This window comes from Aptenodytes patagonicus, chromosome 21 (assembly GCF_965638725.1).
Source record: "Aptenodytes patagonicus chromosome 21, bAptPat1.pri.cur, whole genome shotgun sequence".
Taxonomy (NCBI): domain Eukaryota; kingdom Metazoa; phylum Chordata; class Aves; order Sphenisciformes; family Spheniscidae; genus Aptenodytes; species Aptenodytes patagonicus.
In genome coordinates this window covers 2,265,537-2,287,756 of record NC_134969.1, presented here as the reverse complement: position 1 = coordinate 2,287,756, position 22,220 = coordinate 2,265,537, and the positions used below count along the sequence as shown (strand labels likewise).

The 22,220-nt window shown below is 42.1% G+C and overlaps 1 protein-coding gene across 1 annotated transcript in view; it reads right to left on the bottom strand.

Moving 5' to 3' along the window:
- Positions 1–22,220, bottom strand: part of CSMD2 (CUB and Sushi multiple domains 2) — a 309,987-nt gene that overhangs the window by 132,578 nt on the left and 155,189 nt on the right. The window contains exons 10-12 of the mRNA XM_076357104.1: positions 19,944–20,065; positions 13,711–13,814; positions 8,358–8,470 (exon numbers count right to left, since the gene is read on the bottom strand). Coding sequence (XP_076213219.1) covers positions 8,358–8,470; positions 13,711–13,814; positions 19,944–20,065 — 339 coding nt within the window. The remainder of the gene's footprint in view (positions 1–8,357; positions 8,471–13,710; positions 13,815–19,943; positions 20,066–22,220) is intronic.

Genomic DNA, 22,220 nt, shown 5'->3' with positions numbered 1-22,220 from the left:
TCCTAGTCTGCATCTGCTTCAAGGACTTCAGAAGCAGCAGACAGACCACGTGTCGCTAAAGGGGACCTTCAGCACTCTTTGCCAAAGAGGATACGGTTGGGGTGTGTTTGCCGGATCGCGATGTCTGCTGTCTCCCCCTCCCTTCCTACCCCCATTTCCATTTCTCCGTGTGGTCCCGAAGCAGAGCGCTGACACCTTATTGCATGGAAACATACAGTTAATCTCTCGCTGCGCGTGTATTTTGACTTCAGGTAAATCATGGACACAATTTTCTGTTATCTTCTGCTCTGTACAATTTCAAAAAGGCCCCCTGCTCTGTATCACTATTAGCTACAAAACCTCATTCCTTTACAGCCTCCTTAGTGCTCCCACATTGTTTATCTGCTTCACATTCATCTCGTCTTCCACATTCTCTAGTTTTTATCCCCATCATCTATGATCAGCCTCGCTGTCTTTTCTCCCCATTTTCAATTTCTTACACCGAACTGGAAACTTCTTTTATGACATTTTCTTTAGAGGAAAATCGCATAATCCAAGATTTGCATTACTCCATCTAATATTTCAATTTGGTTTGAATAACAAGCACCTCATTATTATTCTGACTCCAGGCAACTTAGATACAGGTATATTTTGAATAGAAGTCACAGCAAGGCACCTAGTTTCTGCTACTGCTGTATGCATCTTGAACTAAAAAGTCACTGCCAGGTAATGACGCATCCCAAAAATAATTTAACATAAATTAATATTAAAGTTTTCATGAAATAGTTTGGGTTTTTTTTGCCTGTCAGGGAAAACAGTTTGCCAGAAATCATGTACCTTCCTGCAGACTTTGAAAACCCAAATGTTTATCCAAATGTTTAAGATTTGTGCTTGCATATAAGGGACAAAAAATAAAACAGTTCAGATGTTAAAGTAGCACTGAACTATACATTACTCTCCAAAAAAAAAAAGCAGGAGACAAATAGTGTGAATAATGGAAAGAAAATTCAGCTTTAAAACTCAAGAAACAGTAACAAGATCAAAGGGTAGGACGCGTATTTTAAACACGTATCACTGCGACCTGACAGAGACACAGGAAACCGATACTGCTTTCTGCTACAAGTCAACAGCCTTTAAAAATTAATTTTTGTTATTCCTTTCCTTCTCACACCTTGTTGAAATACCGTACTAGCAAACACCACTGATGGCAGGCTGTCCTGCAGGGGGCCTTTCATCCAGCATCGCCAGTTCCTGCTGTCACTGAAGCCTGCGATGTTGGGTGCCCCGGGGAAGGAAACGTTGAACATCCTGGTACCACTCTGGTTGCTGACACTTGCTCAGAACGAGATGGACGCTAGCATATGTCACTCCAGCCACCCCTTAAAACAACGCACGCAGTGTTAAGGGCCAGGGTGAGCAATGCAGTCATCTCCCAGCCCACTTTGTACCCAGCACTGCCGGGGCCATGGGGAGCAGAAGCGCCAGCACTTCTCAGGCTACTCCTCCACGTTCAGAGGCTCTTACACCGAGAAGCAACAAAACACACAGACACGCAACATATTCCTGCCGACTCCAGAGAGAGAGCCCTGTCCTCCTAAAGCCCGTGGGAGTTTTGCCATTAGGTTCAGCAGGGCTAAGATTGCATCACCGACCTGAAGATCCTCCCTCTGCACACATCTGTGGCTCTGGAGGGATGGTGGCCACAGGACCTCCGCCAAGGGGCTGCAGACAGACGTGCTAAGGAGCTCCAGCTACTGCAGAAGCCAAAAGGGAGCTACAAGTGTTCAGCATATTCATTGCTTTTGTAAAATGAGGACATCTCAGGCTAGCAGATACTCAGAAAAAAATGCAGCCAAGCAAAGAAAAATAAGTCCCTTTTGACCCTCTGCTGAGAAAGAATAAAAGGTAACACGGATGCTCTCAAGGTACTGATTGAACGGTCTCCTCCCTCACTTGTGAGCTTGTGCAGTCCTTTTCTGTCACACTGCATAAGCCCAGCTGGAACATCTCTACAGACAGGGTGAAATCACAGGTGTAAGAATGGGAGAGAAATGAAGAATTAGAGCCCCCATTTTCCACTGTGCACGTGATCTCCTTGTTAGCAGGAGGCAAACAAAGCTAGCACATTTTATTACATTAGAGGTCAGAAAATGGAATTTCCATCCTGAGAAAATCCCCCGGTTCCTACATTTCTTCTCATACATAGCAAAATTAATGAAATATTTAGCAGAGCAGAAATTCTAAAAATGAGTGATTCAGAAATATCAAAGCATGTTACTTCAATAAGATTGAAACATTTCTCCTGATGAATGTTTAAGTAAAATCACTTCCACATTAGAATAATAAAAGTCAAAACTAAACAAGAACATCTAAATCAAGTGTTTTGACATTATTTAAATGAAACAAGTTGAAATGAATCTTTCAAAACTTCTCCATCAAATATTATATCATGCAGATAAGATTTTGACAAAACAGCATTTTCTAACAGAAAATGTTTCACCAGACATTTTTCATCAGCTATTTATGCTATTTGTCTTCTGGTGGTGGGTGGGGAAACTGGGTCCCTTTGCTCGGCGCAGAGGAGGCAGCCCACACTTCCAGAGTGACTAACGACAGCAAGAACCTCAGCCCGCGTGGAAAGGAGCTGGTTTGGGGAGCGCCAACGCTCCGTCTCTGCTCCTTTACACAGCTGCACAGGAACACCGCAGGCACCCAAAATGTAGGCCGCTCTTTTCCTGGGTTTCTGTGGGAATTTTTGCTCCTGCCTGACTTGGCTCTGAAGGAAAATGTGGATTTCGGAGCTGCAAGCAAGCACTGCACTAGCAAAACTCCAGTTTCTGGAAAAAATATCCACAATGTGTGGGATTCGTGAGCCCTTAGAGACCATCACACAAATGTTACCGCTAGTCAGAAAAGACCCTCAAGAATACACTTAACCTCACATACGCTATTTCACACATAAATTAACTTTGCTTGAACTAATGAAAGCTAGTAGTGTTAGGTACGTATCTGAAGGAACCAGAACCAGGTGTTTCTATTGCCTAATTCTTTTTGTTGATTCCAACAACGAGGAAAAAAGGATCTAAAGAGGAAACACGAGGAGGAGGAGGGAATAAACTAAGAAGGAAAGGCCCTTCTTTCTGCATATCTTTGCCACATCCCTCCCGTCTAAAACCACTGTTGCAGGGCAAATGCAGAAACTGAATCTAGCAGGCTCATTAAAACCGCATGGCGTAACATCAAGTCACTCCCGCTAAGGTTTATATGAGACTTAAATACAAGTAACATGACCCTGAGAGCAGTTCAGGTCAACACATCAAACTAAGAGCCTTCATGTCTGTTGGTTCAGCAGTATTTCAGCACTAGTGTTTTATGACACGAGTCAATAACATTTAATGGAAAAGCAGAGTAGGAAAGATATAAACACTAAGTTTTCTGACAGACTTCCACCATCAACAATATTGGGGGGTTAGGTAACGTAGAACCTAAAAAAAAAAAAACACACACACATAATCAATGAAAACTACCTGCATGTTATCTGGGCTTGTCAGTGAAACTGAGAGCATTTCACTAGACAAAAAAAAAAATCAAAGACACTGCTCCACGCCAGGGAGCTTCGAAAGCTAACTCTGAACGACAGCAGCATCAGAACTAGTTTCAGATAGGTGTATTTTTTCCCCAAGTCTCCTAGGATCATTACTTAATACATTATTGTTTGTTCTCAATTTGACATATATACATGCATACAAACACCGTTACGTGCAGCTTGCATGCAGGCATCTATATGGAGAGTTCTATATTTACATACAACATATAGGTAAAAACAGATGTGGAAACCCAGCAAGCTCATCCGACCAAACACCTTGGGCAGCACCGGTTTGATTAAAACCAGAAAGGTCAGCAGAGGAAATCTTCAGGCTCCAGCTCTGCAGAGCTCCTAAGCCTCTTAGCACCCCGGGGCTAAATTTCAGCTCTAAAGCTAAGCTCTCCAGAGCCAAACACTTAGTCAGCATTTCAACAATAGACATTGTTTAATCATCCCCTGCCTGCAGCACGCTGGTAGTTCAGACCACAGACCTTAGTCAGCTCTACCCAAACTAACCCAATTCCAACAGAAATCCAAACTAGATTAGTGTGTGTCTATAAATCTAGTTTTAATTTTAAATTATTACTTCATAATAAAAATATATAAATACACATGTAAGACTAAATTAACATCCAGCTTTGTTCTATTTTTTCATGTTTTAATATTTCTGTCTCTTACCACAGAATTTTATACTAATGATTTACTTTTATACTATTGCTTGTAACCTCAAGCTCATCAGTAACAGAAACATGTTTTTCCCCTGTGAGGGAGACCAAGCATCTTCAGTCCACCGATGGGGAACATAGCTGCAGAAGGATTGTGGATGAGATTATGGGAGTCTGAATCCTCTTTAATTAACCCTAAATTTCTCAAGAGCTTTTGAAAGTGTTACCTGAAGGAATTATTTATTCCCAACCATTACAAGGGGTTGACCTGGGAACTTTCAAAGAACCATTCTGATGGCTGTGGAAGGCATCAGCTCTAAGGGGAAGGTATTCTCGGAACAAGTCATCTGAGATAAAAGGAAAGAAGGGAGGAGATAAGACCCAGGACCCCAGAAGGCTGTAAGCCCTCTCACAAGTCAAGCACTAAATTGCAGTATCAATCAGCTTGCTATCGTTGTACAAAAGTAAAGACTTTTCCAGCGAAGTGGAGCTTAATACAAATTTCTTCTGACAAGCGCTGGAAGTCCAAAAAAACCTGTTCACTATTATGAGAGAAAGTCTGTTTAAAGGGATAAAAGTGGCTGCAGTTGAGACATTGGAGATTTAGAGGTAATCTTCATGAACATTAATGAGCCAGATCCTCAGCTGGTAAAGACTGACACAGCTTAATTGAAAATCAATGCTGTCACACCGATTTACACCCGCTGAGCATTTGTTCCAAACGCATCCAATCTTGCAGTGCAGATTTGGAAAAACCTGAATCCAGATACCTTGTGTTTTGTATACTCTTCCTGGTGCAAACACTTTCACTTCACTCACAAGTGAAGCAAAAGGACCTGATTGCCTCCCGCTCCTCAGGAACCCGACATTAAAAATTTGATGGCATATTGCCCTCCTCAGCATGTTCCTTCCAACAGGTCCTTCAATCTGTGTATCAATACATCTTAGGTGTAACTATTTCAGCACTAGCAACAGGCTTTATGATTGCATTACACATAAAATGTACACTAACACAAGTTTTAGGATAGATGGCTATTTAAACATACTCTATAAGCAATACTCTGCCCTTCTATTAGGTAGATTTTTGGTCTTGACTTTATATACCTCCATTAGCTGTAATTTTCCTCTCGCAATTAGGAAGAAGCATGGCCATAAAACTGACACTGAAACTTGTTAGTAAGTTGCATATAATTTTATAATGTATTTGGCAAGTGCTAATTGCCTCTTTCTTAAATGTCTCTTGCTTTGTAACTCAAAGCATTTGCAAAAACTAAGGGTTTTACAGACCCGGCTGATTAGAGATTAGCTTAACCTCAGGATAGCGCCAGCATGGACCTTAGGCACGGAGTGTATTTCTTTGTTCATGCACAAATCCATTTTGCAAAGTCATGAAGCTGGTCTACAAAAACTGCAAAGATGCCTAGAAAAACAGAAAAGATTTGAATGATAGGCAGAGCAGCCTCTACTTCTAATACATGCAAAGGACAGACACTCCCCAGGGAAAGGTCCCTCCTTTAAGGCTCATCAGGGGACAGCAGAGCCAGAACACTCCCTTTTCCCTTTTTTTTCCTTCTCTAGGAGGTTATGGAGATAGAAGAGTATCACAAAATAGGCAGCAGCTGTGCAGGTAAAGTTAACGAGTAGGGAAGGGAAAAGCACATTTGGCACTGGAAGCTCCATACAACAGGACTCCAAAGCATGAATGATAATGGTGATGCCCAAACCGACTGGTGAGGTCACAGGGAGCAAGAGCAGCTCAGCCTTACTATAGATCAAGCTACCAATAACATCGAAGCAAGTCAGAGGAGGAGAAAGTCAAGCTCCTTACAGACCCAAAGTTCACAGAAGATGAACACCAGCGTAAGGAAGTCCCTATATCACATGCTTTGCAACTTTATGTGCTATGCTATAGGGTAAACATAAGATGTATCAAGAGACTGAAAGAATATGTCCACATTGCCTGTTGGATGAGATTAACAAACCAGACAGGATCTCAAAGCAGAGCCAGAGAATGCTTTCGCCCATCCGCAGCTGGCAGGTAGGGGTGCAGCAGCATGCTCTGCCAGCCTGCCAAGAATCAACCACTGACAAATGTGGCAGGAGACAGGCATCGCAGCTACCGCAGAGAGCAAGCTTTCAGGCTGGTACAGTCACAGCCAGTAAGACTGAAATAGTACCACTACGATGCTCCCTAGACAGTCAGGCTGGATTTGCCTTTTCCTTCTTTCAATTCCGTTATCTCTTATCTATGTCTCTCTATGACTTTTCTGCTGACCTGGTCCTGCAATCCCAGAAATACTCCAGCATCACGACCCAGTCACTGCTTCAAGGTACTGCTCAGCCTGCCTGGACACGCTAGCATTTAGTCCAGCTAGGTTTTCTGGTAGGTCAGGTCCCTTCAGGCTCCTAACTGCTGTTACTTTAGCATCAATCAGCAGCACTACTATGGGCAGGTCCTGGCCTGAACACAGTATGACACTTCCCTGAAACATGGTAAGTCCCAGGGAAACACTTTTAAAAACAAATGAACACTAATGTGTGTTTAGGGCGAAAGAAACAGTTTGATTTAAATGTTACTGCTGATACTCAGACCTTTCAAGGATTAACCCTCATGTCTAGATGAAGATTTGTGTGCCTACTTTTAGGCATCAGAGCCAAAAGAGACAGCCATCCCTGGTGTCAGCAGGTCAGAGAAAACTGAAAGGCATTCAAGCGCCTTGAAAAGAGATTCAAGATGACAACGAAACCAAAAAGAAGCAGACATCTAAGTGGAAGTGTTCTTGTGTGTCTGTGCTGGCAGCTGCATCACAGAAACAAGCTCCCCCTCTGCAGGCGCGAGGCTATCGGATGGAGGACGGAGAGCACGTTCTTCAGAGCAGCACTTGTAGAAGAAGCTAAGGACCCTAGGTGCTCACACCAAATGTGGAGATACGAGATGGAGATTTCTAGAAAAATCTTAAAAACAACTCAAACCAGGAATCTAAGAAAAGCTTCAGCTGGAATCACCAGTCACTTACATGAGTTAGAAGGAATACCTTTCCATCACACTTTCCCTAACTTTGCAGATACCTAAACACAGAAGCTTATAACAGAGTTCAGCATTCATACCTGTGCTGGTTTTGGCTGGGGTAGAGTTAATTTTCTTCCCAGTAGCTAGTACGGGGCTGTGTTTTGGGTTTGTGCTGGAAACAGTGTTGATAACACAGGGATGTTTTCATTACTGCTGAGCAGTGCTGACACACAGTCAAGGCCTTTTCTGCCTCTCACCCCACCAGCAGCAGGCTGGGGGGGCACAAGAAGCTGGGAGGGGACACGGCCGGGACAGCTGACCCCAACTGACCAAAGGGACATCCCACACCGTACGAAGTCATGCTCAGCATATAACGCTGGGGGAAGAAGGAAGGGGGGACATTTGGAGCGATGGCGTTTGTCTTCCCAAGTCACCGTTACGCATGATGGAGCCCTGCTTTCCTGGAGGTGGCTGAACACCTGCCTGCCCATGGGAAGGAGTGAATGAATTCCTTGCTTTGCTTGCGTGTGTGGCTTTTGCTTTACCTATTAAACTGCCCTTTATCTCAACCCATGAGTTTTCTCACTTTTACTCTTCTGATTCTCTCCCCCATCCCATTGTGGGGGGAGTGAGCGAGCAGCTGGGTGGGGCTTAGTCGCCGGCTGATGTTAAACCATGACAACATCCTAACGCATTTCATGAGTTTCTTTTGAAAAATCCCAGCATTAACTTTAATTTCATTCATAATACTCCAGACTAGTCAAAGTTTAAAGTAGTTGATACCACTCATCTACTGGAACCATTGATTACTTGATCTCATTTTCTCCCGCAGACATAGTCTGTTGCGCCATCAGCTGAAATTCACCAACTCTTTTCCAACAAAGCAGATGAAATGGCAATGAAACAGCAATGAAACATTACCCACCCAGTCTGCTTTCATGGAAAAGAAATCATAAAAGCTGTTCTTATTGGAGCAAAGCTTCAGTTTTAAGAAAAAAATCTGCAGAGCTTCAATATATTTAGAGAAGCTTCTTTCTCTCTTTTCTCCCAAACAACTGTACCCATCTCATCCCTGATCCTTTTAAAACAGGTAAATTCTGAGAGATGCTTAGATTACCTTCATATGTTGCTTTGAACCCCAGCAAGTTGCTGACACTGTCTGTCTGGAAGAGGAGCCACATCTGGTGGTGTGTGCTAACAATGAGATCAGGGACTGTGGTGCCTGTCAAGCTGTAAAAATAAATAAGAACAAGTAAACAGCCTGTATGTCTTCCCAAACTTTTTTCCCCACCAAAATAAAGGCCACATATACCTCTGTAGGAGCAGAAAATAACAAGAGCGATGCCAACACAATTAAGAATAACCCCAAAACAGAACACTGTCCAAATACCTGATAGATTTTCAAGACCAATGAGCCTCTTGGCATGTTTCCACATACTACCTAAACTGTGAGTCTTTTATCATAGTTGAGGGCCTGCGAGTTATCATCATCACCACTATAATAATTAAAATTTAGTACCATTATTATAATATATTATCCAGCATTAATAGTAGCCATTTCCTTTCTCACTGAAGCAAAACATAAGCAAACATAAAATTCCCAGAACCCATACCGATGACTGAGGTCTAAATACTTTAGAGGTATTTTCTAGTATTGCAAAAATTTGCTTTCAACACATTCTCTGCTACGTTTCTATCCTGACAGAGAAGTTTCCACAAGGATCTCAAAAAACCCCTGAAGACAAGGCACAAGCCTCAAGTCTGCTGAATGCCCTGTGAGCCCTTGAGAAGTGCTACTAACCCAGGCAGTACAGGACGATCAGGACATTGCCTACCCTTCAAGGACACTCCTAGGAGAGCTAAAGAGATTTAGAAAAATGTCACCAATATATCCATATTAATGAGCCATGTGGGGCTCATTCAGCCTTTGGGATTAATCACCTCATTGTGGTTCAACACAGCTTCAGAGTTTTATCTCCCACCCACACAAGCACCAGTGCAGGCACTTACACACAAATGCCCGCTTGGAGCACAGCTCCTTCCCTTCCCTCTGCTTCTGAAAACAGAGTAACAGTGCGTGGGAAGGGATCATTACTACAGGAGTATGAGTGTTATGTTGCCTGTCTTAGCAGCAGTGTTTAATGTTGTTATACTATTTCTGCTAAGGTATCATCTGTGATAAGTTTATAAATTACCTTAAGTGCAACTACTGCAAGTGGATAGGTATTTTTTTTTTCTGTGGTGTTTGCTTAAACCTAAATACTTACATATATACAGATATGACTTCTGTCTGGCACCGTTCTCAAGTACAATAGCAGCACCTGAAAGACTTCTTGATAAAATTGATCCCCGAGCTCCCAAGGCAGAATTATTGCAAACCAATACTGCAAGGCAACAGACCCAGCAGCTGTGTGTTGACAGCATCCTGTGAATAAACATAACTTGCAACCTCCAGACATAATTGTTGCAATTCCCAGTTTCCTGGGCAATCGGAGACAGTATGGCTGATCTGCCGATCACCGTTTGTTTAGAGTGAAGCCAAATGACTGCTTGAAGGGTTGTGCTACTTTACTTGCTTGACATTCTTAACACTGGCTACCTGCTGAGTGCCAGATTCTTTCCAACAGCCTTACAGGTATCTAACATAAATGGGACCAACCTTGCCGCACACATAACTCTCCTCCCCATCCCAGAAACGTTCACCAGTCACATACACGCCAGGGACTACTGTAACACCTGAAACCAGTCACCGCGCAGGCTTTGGCCGTGGAATCTGGAGTGTGTTTTTCCCTGAAATCACACTCATGCCTCCCAAGCCCATCAAAGCTCTCCCAGTTCTGCCCCAACCTTTGCTCTGTTACGGCTTTGACCTGCATCAGAAATTTCATTGATCCCAGGGTGCTGGTAAATTAAGAAGTAATTCTGTTTTAATGACTGTTCTGCATCCAGAGTGTTTGATGGGGAGTGCAGAAGAAGTGCTATTGTTGATTCTTCTCGAGTTATTTAAGCAGCAGACAGGCAGGAATGAGGAACATACCAAGAGAAAAACCTTCAGAAAAAGGCGCTTCAAAGGTTTTTGCATGCTTTCCCACTCCACTTTAACAAACTGAATGATTGATTTGGGTGCTTTTTACTTTAGGGAATAATATCCTCTCTGCAAGTCAGAAAGCTCAGCCTAACAATCTGTTATGTTCTCCGAGATGCATTTTATGGGGATGTGAGTGAGACTGGAAACAAATGGTCCTTCACACCTCAGTTTGGGATAACGTCTGCTGCTATGCAAGTTGATTCAAATGTATTTCTTGATTTGAAAGGCTGCAGGACTGAGTTCCTCTTGAATAGCCAAGAATAAATGAAGAGTAGTAAGAAAATTGGAACACCTATCTTTGACAGGGTTAGGTTTCTGCATGCTGATTCCTCAAAAAAACCCTACAGCTTGTATGCAATGGATATCCAACCTGATACATGAATTCAACTGACAGTAGGTAAGAGGACAGCAACTGCTGAGAAAAGTTGTCCATGGACTTTCAACCACATTGGTTACAAATGGAGTATTTCTGTGGCCTTCACACCTCTGACGTTTTTAACTTATCCTCCCAGATTAAAAATAACAATAAATTTCCCTGTTAGGATTAGCATCAGCAATTTAATTAAAAGTTCTGCACTGGGAGAAGATACCACACACTACACCTTGTGCAGACAGTCTCAGATATTCCAAGTTTGCATTAGCAAGGTGTTGAGTAGCTAATACAGAGTGAGAAAACATGGAACGATTAAAATCAAATCTAAGAAAATCTTCATGGGCTTTAGGCAGACAAAAAGGGATGGAATGAGAAATCATTTCAGCATGTTATTATAAACTACTCCCCTAGCAGTAATTTGCACATTTTGACCAATCAGCTGTGAAATGTTCTGTGACGCTTTAATTACAAACACTTTTGCAATAATCAGACTTTACATTTATATACATTGCAGGTTAGAGTTCCTGACCTAAGTATCACCGGTGTTCATGTTCTGAAAAGAAACGTATAGGAAAATGAACCTCAGAGAAACAGAGTTCGGAAAGACCAGCAAACCTTAAGATAAGTGAAAATGGAGCGGGAGGCTGATTCATGTGGAAAAACAAACGAAGAGGAGGAATTAAAAAACACAATATGAAACACACTACCAGTTGGAAAGAGTACAACAGCTTTGCTAGAGTAGCTTTTGGAGGGCTGTTTGCTCCTATACATTTTTGATTAGATAGAAAAGAAGGGAGTCTTTCAAGTTAAGACACTAAAGTGGGATGCTGGTGGCCCTGGTTCCAACACCCAGTTCATCACTTCAGATATTCCTTCTGAAAGACACGGTGACTTTTCCCTGCTTCTGCTCCAGTACCTGGCCTTGCAAGTGCCCTCAAGACATTTGAGACTTTGACAAACACCACTGGCTTACATCTTCAGAAGTTACCCCCAACACGGCAAGAAGCCACGCTTTCAGAAGTGGTCAGGACCTGAACACAGTCATGGGGCATGTCTGAGCTCTAGAATATGGAGCAAAATACCTGTAGGTGCTCAAAGCTGACCCGAAGTCAGGAAGTTCAGGCAAGCAGCACACCTTTGCATTAGCACAGCACGACTCACGATTTGCTCTGCTTTTAGACTCTCCCCGCTATTATGCGCACTGTGGCATGGCTGTAGCAGGTAACTTTGCGCTTGCAGTACTGAATTACATTGCTCAGAACAGACATGCTGAGAGCGAGATAGATTTCCTGAAGTACTCAAATGAATAGCACCCTGAGGTCTCCATCAGTTTTTAAATTTTGGATTTCTATAAAGCTACACAGTATTTTATTTTTATGATTCAGAGAAGCTATAGCAGAATCATTGTTTCTTCAGTGAAGTGGATTTGAATGACACACAGTTATCACAATTACATTTGAATGATACACAACTTGATTTCTCACTGACCCTTCAGAAAAGGAACAGAGGCACTTTACTGGAGGAAGGGCAAACATAAACCATTAACATCAGCAGGTTAATGAGAATAAACAGCCTTCTGAAAGACGGTCAAGGCTCACTCTTTTTCAACTGTGGCATTTTCTAGAGGCTATTGTAAAAGATCCTGACGACTTACCCCTAATGCTACACAGGGATTCACTTCCACTAAAACCACTTCCTTAGCATGATGCAGATTCAGAGTGGAGCGCACACCGTGTACATAAAACTAAAATTCGGAGACATGAAAGTTTAAAGGGGGAAAAACCTCCCTGTGGTGTGCACTCCCTGTGGCATGCACACTGACTGCCACCTTCCATCATGACTCTGAGGTCCCAGCACACGCTTTCTTCGGAGCAGCCAAGAGCTCTCACCAACCTCAAAACTGCCTAAAAAGTAGCAGACACCAGAAATTGATGCTTACATGCTGTAAAACACATGGGTCAGGGAAAACCCTTGCCCTCGATCTACTAACCCCACACGTTCCTTCGTATCATTCTGATTGACACGTTCCTTCCAACTGAAACCAAAACCATCTCTAGTTATTGAGGACTGAGCAGGAGATGGCAAATGCCAACACAGAGCCCATTTCCCTTTTATTCCCTGTATTAGCTGCACTGTACATAAAGCACTTGGTCGTCCAATCTTCTGAAAACAATAGACTGGCAACACAGCAATTCTTTATTCTAAAAACTGGCAGCACCAGAGATTTCATCTCTTCCTTCAGCACGGCTGGACTGGCCCTGTACTGGTCCAATGTCCTTTCTTCATAATTAAAATGGAAAAAGAAAAAAACAAACCCAAAAACCAACCCCAAACAAAAACAACAACCCCAAACAACCAAAACCCCCCAAAAAACTTATTTAGATGGGAAACACTAATATCAGAAGGCCTGGAAGGAAAGTAGGACTATCTACAATGTTTCCTCTACTGAAGAAACCTCCATAGAACATCATATTTGCAAACTAAAGGGTATAAATTGAGGGGGACCAATTCTCAGCCTTGAAGAAGCATGTGTCATCGTTTACACAAATATATTCTCGGTGTAAAATGCTCAGGATGTCACTCAAAGATAATGGATTTACAGCCACTTTGCACTGTTAAAAATGACGGCACAAGAAGGACAACACAGGAGAGAGATCTCCAAACAGTTCTCAGTTTCTGCTTGATTTGCATTTACTCTGGTATCCAAACTTTAACCCTGTTCACTCAGCTCCCTGGACAGCCTCAGTCTCTAAGGGGCCCTGGCAAAGGCAGTTCAAGAGAAGCGAAGCAAAGAGGTAACAGCCTTTCTGTCAGCTGAAGCCTAAAAAATGTGATGAAAGAACAAAACACCCAGAATAGTCAGCTCCACCAAAAATGACAAACAGCATAAACCATCCAGTGAGGTACAGCAAGCAGGCTGGGACTCCTTCATCCAAACACATCAGCTACATCTTGTAAGGCAAAGCTTAGGTGTGGATTTCTCACAGGGACAAAGGACATGCTACTTACACGTAAAGCACAGTTTTCTGGTCTCCGACTTGTCCTCCATCACCCACTGTCAGAGTGTCATATCCTCTTTCTAGTTCAAATTCTTCAAAGGTGAGTTTGATAACCTGGCAAAGATGCAGCATGTTAATATGAATCAACTGCCAAGGCAGCCAGCAGGTCCTCGTCTTGTTTATTTATCTGTTTGTCTATCAAGGAGCAATTTATAAGAGCATTAATATCTTCAGGACATCACCAAAGATGACTGTCCTGGCTTTTTATAGCACTGTAGCAATTCCGTCCAGACAGACTGAGCTCTTACTGAAATTACCTCTCAGATTTTTCTTGCTTTATCTGTTGATTTTCTAGATGAATTTATTAATAAAGATGTGTGTTGGGATTTCGGCATGCTTTTTTTTCCACCAGGTACTGCTAACTATTTCTTTCACAACCCTGAGATTAAGGTGATGGATTTGAATATGCATATAGGCAGCGAGTTTGTTACATACGGTGCAAGCAGAGAGTCTTTCTTTTGCTGTGTTGCTCAGAAAGTTCCCCTGGTTTTCAGAAGCTTCTGTCAGACCAAGAAAGGGTTTATGTGAATTACCACTGGGGTAGCTCAAGGAAATTGTCTCAAGCTGTCTGCAAACACAATCATCACAGTATCTGTCCACAGCTGTTTGTTTCCTGTGTTTCCTCTCCTGCTCTATCCTAACCTTCTACCCCCACTCGATTTATGTAGCCTCTACCCATCATTTAGGAGCAGAGGTCCCACGGAAGTCGAGAGGTTTGTGTTCCAAGTCTCTTGGCTGCTTTTGAAATCTGTTATTCTCAATTAACTGAAAATTACAATGTGACTTAGGGGACGAAGGTCTTAATCCAGCCTCCAACAGCGCAAGCAAACAGAAAAGGAAGAGAGCTTAATTTACAGAAATGCTTTACATCCACAACACCAGAAAAAAAATCAACGGGAACTTTGTTTCTTGGAGCTTTTTAATTGACCGGATTCAGGAAAGCACGTAAACACTTGAATGCATTCAGATCTTTGTACATGTGCCTGTAAATATATTAAAATTTCCTAATTTTTAAAAGACTAAATTACTAAATTTAGTTTCACTCTACTTTTGCTGTTTCACACAACACAGAAGTAGTTATCAAAAGTAATTAACAAGAAGGACCTACACATGTGCCAAGGACCACAGACCTGTGATACCACCTTACACCTCTTGACTTGGGGCAAGGGAGCAAGGCACAGGAAAACTAAAATCTTTGCCTTGTAATTTCTTGCCTATTATAAAAGCCGCATCTCCTGCAAACACTTGAGCATGTGTGCAATCACAGGGGCATAAAAGTCCCAAAGTTAAAACCAAAAGCAATAGTGAACTGTGTTATGTTAAATGTGAGCATGTCTCTACAGCCTCTTCAAGGCTTGTGTGGACTCTCTAGGAAGCTGACAACATTTTTTCTGTCAAAAGTTACCCAACTTCAACCCCTTAAGAAAACACTGGTTAGTCAGACATCAAATGCCTTGAGTGTTCTTTAAAAAACAAAAAAAAAGTGGGTGTATATATAGTTCAGACTGAACTGTTGTGTGCTACCGTCTTCTACATATAAATGCAATTAATACTTTTCAAATGCATAGAAAAGCAAATTAGATATTTTAGCCCTGCCATTCTGAAAATAGGGTGTTAACCAAAAGCCCCAGGATCGTGAAACAGGAGCCCGTGTGATACTTGACAGAAATTTGGAACCATTAATTTTAGTAGTAGTACCAAAATACTAACCTGTGCGGATTCTTATTAAACCACGTAATGATGGAATAATGTAATTAATATAAAGAACACACTGCTGTAAAATGACACACATCATTAGTTAAATCGGTCACTCAAGTAAACTGCATTCTAAGGAGTCTGACCCTAATTAAATAACTAATTACATTCTAGTATACTGAAGACTGCAACCTTGTGGCACAGGAACAGGATGCCGAATACAGTGTTTATTTATCCATTTTCCTATTTTCTTTTTGGTCTGAAAGCTGAAAATTATTTAATGATTCATTAAACAACAAGAGACCTACCAGCACACACAAATACCTGGATGACACAAAACCTCAATTTTAAGTTACTGAAGTGACAGGAAGCAATTAGCAAAATCAAGGAAACAGGCTGGAATATGACACCTGATTCTAAGGCTTCGTACTGCAAAGTGATTTGAAGTGCAGTCACATTCATAGGAAAAAAACACAGTCATTCTCTCCATGGAGAACATCACCTCTTGCAGTTATATTCAAATGCTTTACAAGCACGCATTACTCATTTCCCTCCCCCTTCTCCCCAGTCTCAAGCATCTGTCTTCATTTGGGATGAATCATCATCCCCTGGAGAGGCCCATCTCTCTCCACCGATGACACAAGAAGCTTGGACAGAGCTTTATTTGGCTAGCTAGGCTCAGGTGAGAATAACCCCTGGAGAAATAGCAACCGGTAACATCCATTATGTCAAAAAGGTTCAGAAATAGTTTTGATGCAAATTCACCAATTATCACATGCATTTCTCAGTTCCCAAGTGATTTATTTTTCCACTGTGGTTGAAAATTAATTCCCATGGCACTGGGGACCAGCAAAACCCTATATACCCTGAATATCCCCCCAATAGGTTTGATGTCACCCTCTGTATAGGAAATAACTCCAAGCTGTCAACTGAAGAGCACTATGCCCTTAACACTGTTTATGTAGGTTTCTGAGCAAACTTCGAGGGGATTATGTAGCTCAGTGAATCTGGCTCACAGTTCTTTTCCAAATATAGAACAGATGACTTGCAAATGAGTTCTAAATTCAGCTCAGTGGTTTTCCCATCGCTCATATTAAAAGCTTCATATAACAGGACCTGATCCAAAGACCACTCAAGTCAATAAAAAGATTACCACTGACTTCAGCAGGCTTCAGCTCACGCCCATAACATATCTTCAAAGTATTTTACAGGCATTTTAATTAATTAATCTTCAATCCTTCTCTCACCCATGCTGGGGAATGTGCAATGATGAGATCGTCCCCTTTGCGCACAAAGGCAACGTGAGTCAGGGAGGTGAATTCTCCAATTTAGCAACATGTTTCTAACATGGGCCGTGCTTTAAGTAAGCGAGAGTTTTATGTGTACTTGTCAGATGCAGCGCTGTGTGACTCGTTAGGCAGGAATACCAGTGACTGAGCTGGCATTAAAACTCACACACCAGCAACTCCCATTGCTATACTTGGTTAAGCAGATGTGTGCTGCTGCATTAGCCTACGCAGCCAGCCTCGGGAGCTGTTTGCTGGACAAAAGAAACCGCCCGTGCCAGTGAATCTACTTGCCTTTTTGTATTTTACCAACCAGATATGGTCCTGTCTGCACGACTTTGGTTTCTGCAACTTTAATGAATTCTTTAAGCAGCAGAAAACACTAAGGGCAATTGATTTGTTTCCATTGTTTCTCATCTTCCTGGGGAGTGCCAGAAGAAAGCCTGTGCCTCGCCTGGGCTCCCAGGACCATGCAGAGCCTCCTCTGCCATTCCCGCAAAGGAATGGCATCAGGCTGCAGCTCTGAACAGCAGCTCAAATTAATACGAGCAGGTGAAGCACTGCATGAGGAACAAGGAGGCACAGCAGTGGCTTTCCCAAAACAATCGATGCGCTCCTCTCAACCCTCCCTGCTTTGAAAAGTTTCTCCCTACCTGTAAATTACGCTTCCAGGATGAAACATCCAAAACCCAGAAACCCTTTATAAACTGATATTACCTATTAACTATTTATCACTTCAAAGAAAAAGGAAAAGGCAGCAGCTTGTATTAACTGTGTAAAGAGACTGATTTGACCAATCTATCCTTATTTCAGTTGTGCTACACCTCTTTACAGCATGTGACATTGTAGTCCATGGAACACAAACTACAGTTTCTTGTGCTATTGGATCTCTGCTCCAAGTTGGTAAGTATTGAAATTAAAGGATTTTACCAATTTCAATCCCCTTTATGATTTATGAAAGTTGAGGATCAGGACTTGCAGATTCTGTTTTCTAATCAATAGTTTATTATTACACAGGTTTAAAAGCTGAGGAAGAAACTAACCAGAGGAAGAGGAGAAACTTTCCGTAAGTAGAAGTTCACAAAGACAGTAAGTTTTTGAAAAATGAGACAGTCTACCCAGGAAGCTTACGAAAGAAGCAGCTTGTCCTATTCACACTGCTGAAGGAAGAGCAGAAAAAGCTTGTGCATGAGGCCGGCAGAAGAGCAAATGAACAGAGCTGAAGATTAGACTCTGAATATTCAACACGAAAGCAATGTGACAAAGGGTCAATAAAACAGTGGACGTGGCCTATAAGCATCTCTTGACGATTGATTGCCGATCTCCTCCTTCATAATTTGTACTGGAAAACCCAAATGGAAGTGTTAGCCTACATAACACCCAGGGCACGGCTACATCTAGCTCACTACAACTTCTTTCCAAACACAGAGGACTATTTTATATACACAAAAACTGGATTTTGCTGATCTTTAAAATACAAAGATGCACAAAAATAAAGATATATATATAATACACATACAACAGCCTAAGATGCTGATGTATTCAATAACCTGTCCGTGCACAGGCAATGTATACCCACGGGTCTGCAGGTCACAGGCTGAAAAACACAGCTGACACTTGAGCAGTAATAGCTGCTGTTACATGTGGCCTGTTCTCCACTTGCACATTAGCCTGATGAAGGAGAACCTCCTGGGTCTGATTAACCAGTAAATCACTCCTAATAAATCAGCACTGAAAAATATCCTGATTCCTCACTCCAGTTTCCCAGAATTTGGGTCATTACTACACTCCTATGCAGCCAAACCAAGACATCCGTTGGATGAAATGACCAGCTAATGACAGCCCTTTAAACATAAACTCATTCTGAAATTGGAACATAGGAACACTCCTCATTAAAATCATAATCCACCAGTGATCTGCGCTTATTAAAGGCTTGAACTGAGGTCAATGGGGAGAGAGAAGCAGAACTGAACAGGCTCTTCAGCCAGCCCCAGCTCTAGCTGCCCTGCCACAGCCAGCGCTCCAGAGGGAGGCGAAGCGCTGGAGGTGAGAGCACAAGATGCCATCCCATCAGCGGCAGCAAGCAGGCTACAACTGTGGATGGTTGCCAGCATTTCTACACACCATAACAATTTCTAGCAGAAGATGAGATCTGGGATACTAACATGTTTGTGAAATGCCTTCCTTGGATCAGCGGCAAAAGGCAGAGTGCCAAAACGCAGGACTGTCTAGAGGCAAGGACCAAGGCATAATTGACAGAATAAGCATATGAGCTCAGTGAGTTGGCATGCAAGATTTGCTCATGAGTTAATGGAGATGGTGTTAGTAGGAACCCAGATACTAAAAAGAATGAAACTTATCATTTGAGAGCAGAAGACGGTGAATAACACCTCAGAAAATGTATTTTGAGCTACACAGCTCAAAGTGTAATTTTTGTTCTTATGCTCCCATACAGATCTGGAGGAGAGGAACAGGCTGAGTTTGCAGGGCTGGAAAAAGCTGCGAGGCACTGAACATTGCCCTCCCTGAGCCAGTGGAAAATGGAAAGGACTTGATCTTACAAAGGCCGAGGCAGTTAAGCTTTGTCCTCCACGTGATCAGCGACAACAGACTTGAATCACACATGCAGACCACTGGGGACAAAAAATCCCCACCAACCTCCCCTCTTCCAAACCTCAGTGAACACAGAAAGGACTTGTTTATAAATTTACAATACTGCATAAATAGCAGTAGATAGAACCATACCTCCCTCCTCACTTGCCCTCTGCCCTTTGGGGGCTGAAATCCCCATTGGTTAGGGGCCAGCTACCAGCCGAAAGGAAGTGAAAAATCAGCATCCCTGGCACAGCCTTCCTGCCCCAGCTGAGAGCTGGCTTAATGAGATGCTTTGCTAAGCTGTTTGGCATTTCACCACCATTCACACCAAGATATCAAAGAGGTTTTCATTAAAAATAATTACATTCACTTTTAATAACTTCTTTTACATCCTACAGCAGAGAGGGAATGTGATGTGTTGCAGTCTTTAAAGACAGTTGAGAAACACGTGGAAGAAGTCTGCGGGGGGAGAGGAGGGTACAACATCAGAAACAGAAACTTGAATGGCTAAGTATCAGAGAGCAGTCCTCTCTGAAGAAGCATAGCTATACAACATTTCAACTAAGGCACTGAAGTAATGACATGGCGACGCATCTCTGAGACCTACCTTGGCTGGATTGAGCGCAGTGATGACCCACACACAGTAGGCATTGTTATCGTATTGTACAGGGTAGTTGGGAGAAGTTATCACACCACTGGGACCACGAAGGTACATATCGCACATCCTAGCTGTGAAGAGGAAAACAAGACAGGTGGGAGTGAGGTCTCTAAGCTTTGGCATGTATACGGTGTTCTTTGTTTACGGAGGAGAGAGAAGTAGCGATGCATACAGTATGGAAGTGGTGGAGAATTAAAAATTGCTGCTCTGTGTTGTTTTCACTAACCAAAAGATTCATTTTTTCCCATGTAACATCAGAGATGAAGGATTTATTTGTGATGAATAAATGAGTGGGGTGTTTCCAGGGGCTATCAAACAGACGGACCACCAGACCAACCAACAACCACCCATTCCCTACCACTCAGACTGATTCTATTTATTTTTTACTATATTAAAGCCCTCACAGAAATACCTTCATGTCCAGGACAATGAAAGCAACTACACGGAAGATGCCAGGTAAGACGCAGCTCCTTTTTAACATCCCCAAAAGGCCATATTTCCTTTCTTCATTGCAGGTCAAAAAGAATACTGCACAGCAAGTATTTATTAGATAAGGGCTGACTTCATGCTGGTGTGACTGTGGAATCAGAACCAAGATGGCAGCTCAATTTTGTATCTTAAAAACATCTTGGGCAAAGTAGAAGCTGAAAAGTGCTTAAGTGGGGAAATTTTTGCCTCTGGTATTCCTTTGATGTAATATTTAACCAGAAATTGTGAAGAACAGCATTCTGGTTTTGTAACTGCCTCTGCTGTTGTGATGGATCTTCAAAATTAATTTCTCTCAAATCTCAAAGGAGCCATATCTGCACACGTGGCATCTGCAAGGCTTTTTGCCCCCTCCAAATAGCATTAAAGCATGGAAAATGATCTCCTGGCCAAACTGTTTGACTACACAGGTGGTCACAAGGCAACATGAGGAACACTGAGAAAAAGCCTGCCCCCTCCTATGTGACCCCATCCTGGAGTCAGTTACACATGTCCCAACCTACCTTACAGAAAAAAGGTAAATCCTGTTATTCCCATTTTAAAAGTGGGCAACAGGAGCACAAAGGACTTAAGTGAGTCTCCCCAGGACCCAGGGGGAATCTGCTGTAGATGGGGAAACCGAAAAAGTCTCCCAACAGTGGCAAGACATTTGATCACTGGGTATTAGAAATTGGTACAGTCCAGGGCATTAAAAGCTGGCTCACCGGGCACCCCGATATCTGCAATTTGAGAGAAACTCAATACCCAATAACAACATGGAACAAACAGAAAAAAGTGGTATAAAGCTGAGATAAAAAGCAACTGGAAAACTTTTTAAAAAAGAAAAAACCTCAAAAGTTAGTGGTTAAAAAAAAGTTGATTCATAGAATCATCATAATGCAGGCAAATCCTTTCTTATCTCTTGCAAGAGGACACCATAAATTTCCTTTATAGTGTCACATATTTATGCCAAATATCCTCTTACACTGATTCAATTTATTCTACGCTTGTTTCAAAAATTACATGGGATTCCAAAGCCTTGAAAAAATCTGCAGATGAAATGAAAGAAAGAACTGAAAAAAATACCAATTTATGGCTTTAAGAGCTTTAGAGGGTTTTAATTAAAAATATCACAAGTCATTTGTTATTAGCATTACAAATATCACAACTATGCATGCCACTTTTTAGAGACAGAGAGGGAATGAAAACAAAAAGGCCAAGGCCAAAATGGACATTAGGTTTTTTTCCCCCGCTGAAAGAAAACTCCATTCACTGATGGCTCATGGCTGGGCCACACGATGATCAGGATCATGCTAGTTAGGAACCACAGGCTAAGTAATCCCACATTGCTGCCTACTAGCAGCAAGTTCCATTTAACAGAATCTCCTTCCATCTTAGCTCTTCCAGATTTTGTTTCAGGGTTTCACCTTTTCTCCCCTCTCCTCCTTATCCCTTAAAAAGAAATACCTGGAATAGAGAGAACAGAAGGGGACAGAAAGCATTGCAAAGGGATGAGGACATGGTACACAGGTATGAAGGACAAATATAATCCATATGGTCCAGAGCTAATAGCTTATGAAGCTCTGTAGTTAATAGAAATAGCTTTATTAATTCCATTATGCAACAGGAACAGGTGTTTTTCTCAAAACTTGAATTTCTGGAACCAAAAAATTTCATGAGAACCAAGCAAAGGTTTCTTTCTCAGGCTTCTGCTGAAAAGACTGAAAAATTTGAACCCATATTACTCTCACACTCAGCCAG